Source organism: Hyperolius riggenbachi, chromosome 12, assembly GCF_040937935.1.
Source record: "Hyperolius riggenbachi isolate aHypRig1 chromosome 12, aHypRig1.pri, whole genome shotgun sequence".
Taxonomy (NCBI): domain Eukaryota; kingdom Metazoa; phylum Chordata; class Amphibia; order Anura; family Hyperoliidae; genus Hyperolius; species Hyperolius riggenbachi.
In genome coordinates this window covers 22,130,509-22,132,813 of record NC_090657.1, presented here as the reverse complement: position 1 = coordinate 22,132,813, position 2,305 = coordinate 22,130,509, and the positions used below count along the sequence as shown (strand labels likewise).

General features: G+C 45.1%; 1 protein-coding gene across 1 annotated transcript; it reads right to left on the bottom strand.

Annotated features, from left to right (window-relative positions):
* Window positions 1–901: 901 nt before the first annotated feature.
* Window positions 902–2,068, bottom strand: LOC137540905 (tripartite motif-containing protein 14-like). Its single transcript, XM_068262088.1, has one exon. The coding sequence runs from the start codon at window positions 2,066–2,068 to the stop codon at window positions 902–904; it is 1,167 nt and encodes a 388-aa protein (XP_068118189.1).
* Window positions 2,069–2,305: the final 237 nt, after the last annotated feature.

Sequence of the window (2,305 nt, the reverse complement as noted above, 5' to 3'; positions counted from 1 at the left end):
TTATACCAGAACTTAGAACAACAGGTAATAGCACTGAAGGGCCACTAATGGGGATTCACAAGTGGTTTCTCTTTTCTTTTGGGAACTACAGCAATGGGATCCCTCCCCCTTCCCACACTATCAACCCCCGTTCACAATTCTCAGTAATACAAATGAAGAATTCAGGAGAGCAAACACCTGGTAAATGGATGATTGACGCTTTGGCCCATATTAACCTTTTCTCCTGTCTTTTCACCTAAGTGATATGTTTTACACCTTGCCAATAAAATACCTTTTAAACCATCAAGCAAGAAAATACTCAGAACAATTTAGGACAGTACTTACTTTTTCAATTCCTGAGTGCTGCTGCTCTAGGGCCAACCCCCCCGATCCACGTAACAGGCAGCGTTACGTGGATCGGAGGGTTGGCCCTAGAGCTGCGCAGCCGCAGTAGCGACTATGCGGACTGCGCAGCCGTGGCCAGCTCCGGCGGCCATCTTTATGCAGGTTGCAGATACCGACCCGGACCGTGGGGTCGCAGCCTTTCGGGGGGCTATTGAGCAGAGGGAACCAGGCGGAACGGCACGGAGGGCGCGGACGGCGTCCTCCGTGCCTTACAAAGTCATGCAGGTAGTTAACTTTTTTATGTTTTGGGGGCAGATTTTGGCCTCGTAAGTCCTTTAAAGAAGTAAAAGGTTATCTCCTAGGAGAAAAAGTTAATTGCATATGGGCCATTGCGCAACACAGACAAGAAACGAGTATGTCAAGGTGAAAGGAGAAAGCTAGTGGTAGAAAATTACATAGCGCACACCACTTCCCATCACCAACACAGGGTCCACATTTCACATCACAAAGGTCTTTGCAAGATAAAAAATTCTTTCTACGAACACTTTGAGCATTAATCAGCTGAAGAAATTCCATATCAATCTAAGATTTTCACCCAGGCATTAATCCACAAGTAGAAGACGGGATAAAGTGGCTCAGTGAAGGTGGCTGTGAAGGTGTGGAGATGACGGACTGGTTCGCAGAGCTCGGAGAAGGAGAGTTGTCCAGCTTCATAATCCAGCACAATTCTTAGCTTACTACAGGAAGGCTGGTGAGGTAATCGTACCGTGGTGCTATCATGTATCACAGAGTATTGAGCATTATACCTGTGCAGACACCAGGACTTGTCATTATTACCAATTACTGACTGGTAACCTCTTCTGTCCATAGTGGCATAACAAATCCCCAATTTCCATTCACCCTCATTGCTGGTCTCCACTTTCCAGAGATGTTTCCCAGAGGAAAATGTCCCAGTGCACAAGACCTGATTGTACTCAAACCTTTGCTTGTTTTCAGGGTATTGACTCTGTAATACTGACCAGCTGGCAGTTTTCAGGTCAGTGGACACATCCACATCCTTGGCAGCTGAGTGGGCATCTATCAAAAGATCTGAAGCCTCTTGTATGTAGAGCTGGTTCTTTTCAGTAGCAGACAAGATATCAGATAAACCTGTGTCTAAGGTCTGCATGATCCGAGCTAAATCCACACCTCCAATCTGTATGAGCTTCTCATAATAGTCATATGGGTTGTCATCACTGATCCTCGATTCTTTGTCTTGTAAGATAGTTAGTGGGTCGTTCATGTTGCATAGCTTCTCTGTGTGCTTCTTTTTCTCAGACAGCTCATCTCTCTGTTTTTCTAGCTGTTGTGACATATCAGATATCGCTAGTATGATCTGCTCTTCTTGCGTGGAGACCTCACTCCGAGCCTGCTCCTCCAGTTCATCTAGCTGCTTCTTGAGGTCTCTGACCATGACATGGACATTGTCTGTTAGCCCAGCTGCTTTTTCTTGTACTTTTCTTTTGCGCTTCTCCAGACTATGCAACCTATTTTCAGTCTCCCTTTGTGTCGAGGTCATTACCTGAAGAAGATGCTTGAGTGTGTTTTTCTTCTCAGTGGAAGCCTTCTCCAGTGTCTCGCTCTTGTGACCGTGGTGCTCTCCAACCAAACTGCAGGACACACAAATGCAGGCATTATCCTCGGTACAGTAATATTCTAGGATTCTTTTGTGGATGGAGCATTTCCTGTTCTCAAATGAAGTCATGGGCTCAGATAAGACATGTTCTGGAGTCCTGCTGTGAACTCTTAGATGAGCTACACACAGTGAAACTTCACACAGCAGACATGACTTTTCAGCCGGTACCGAGTAATAGACACAGTTATTGCAGAAGATTCCCGATTTATTATCAGATTGTGCAAAACAAAATTTCTCTGCTAAATTCTGTAATCTTGTATTTTTTTCCAGAACAGGTCTCTTTATATATCTGCGTCTGCATTCAGG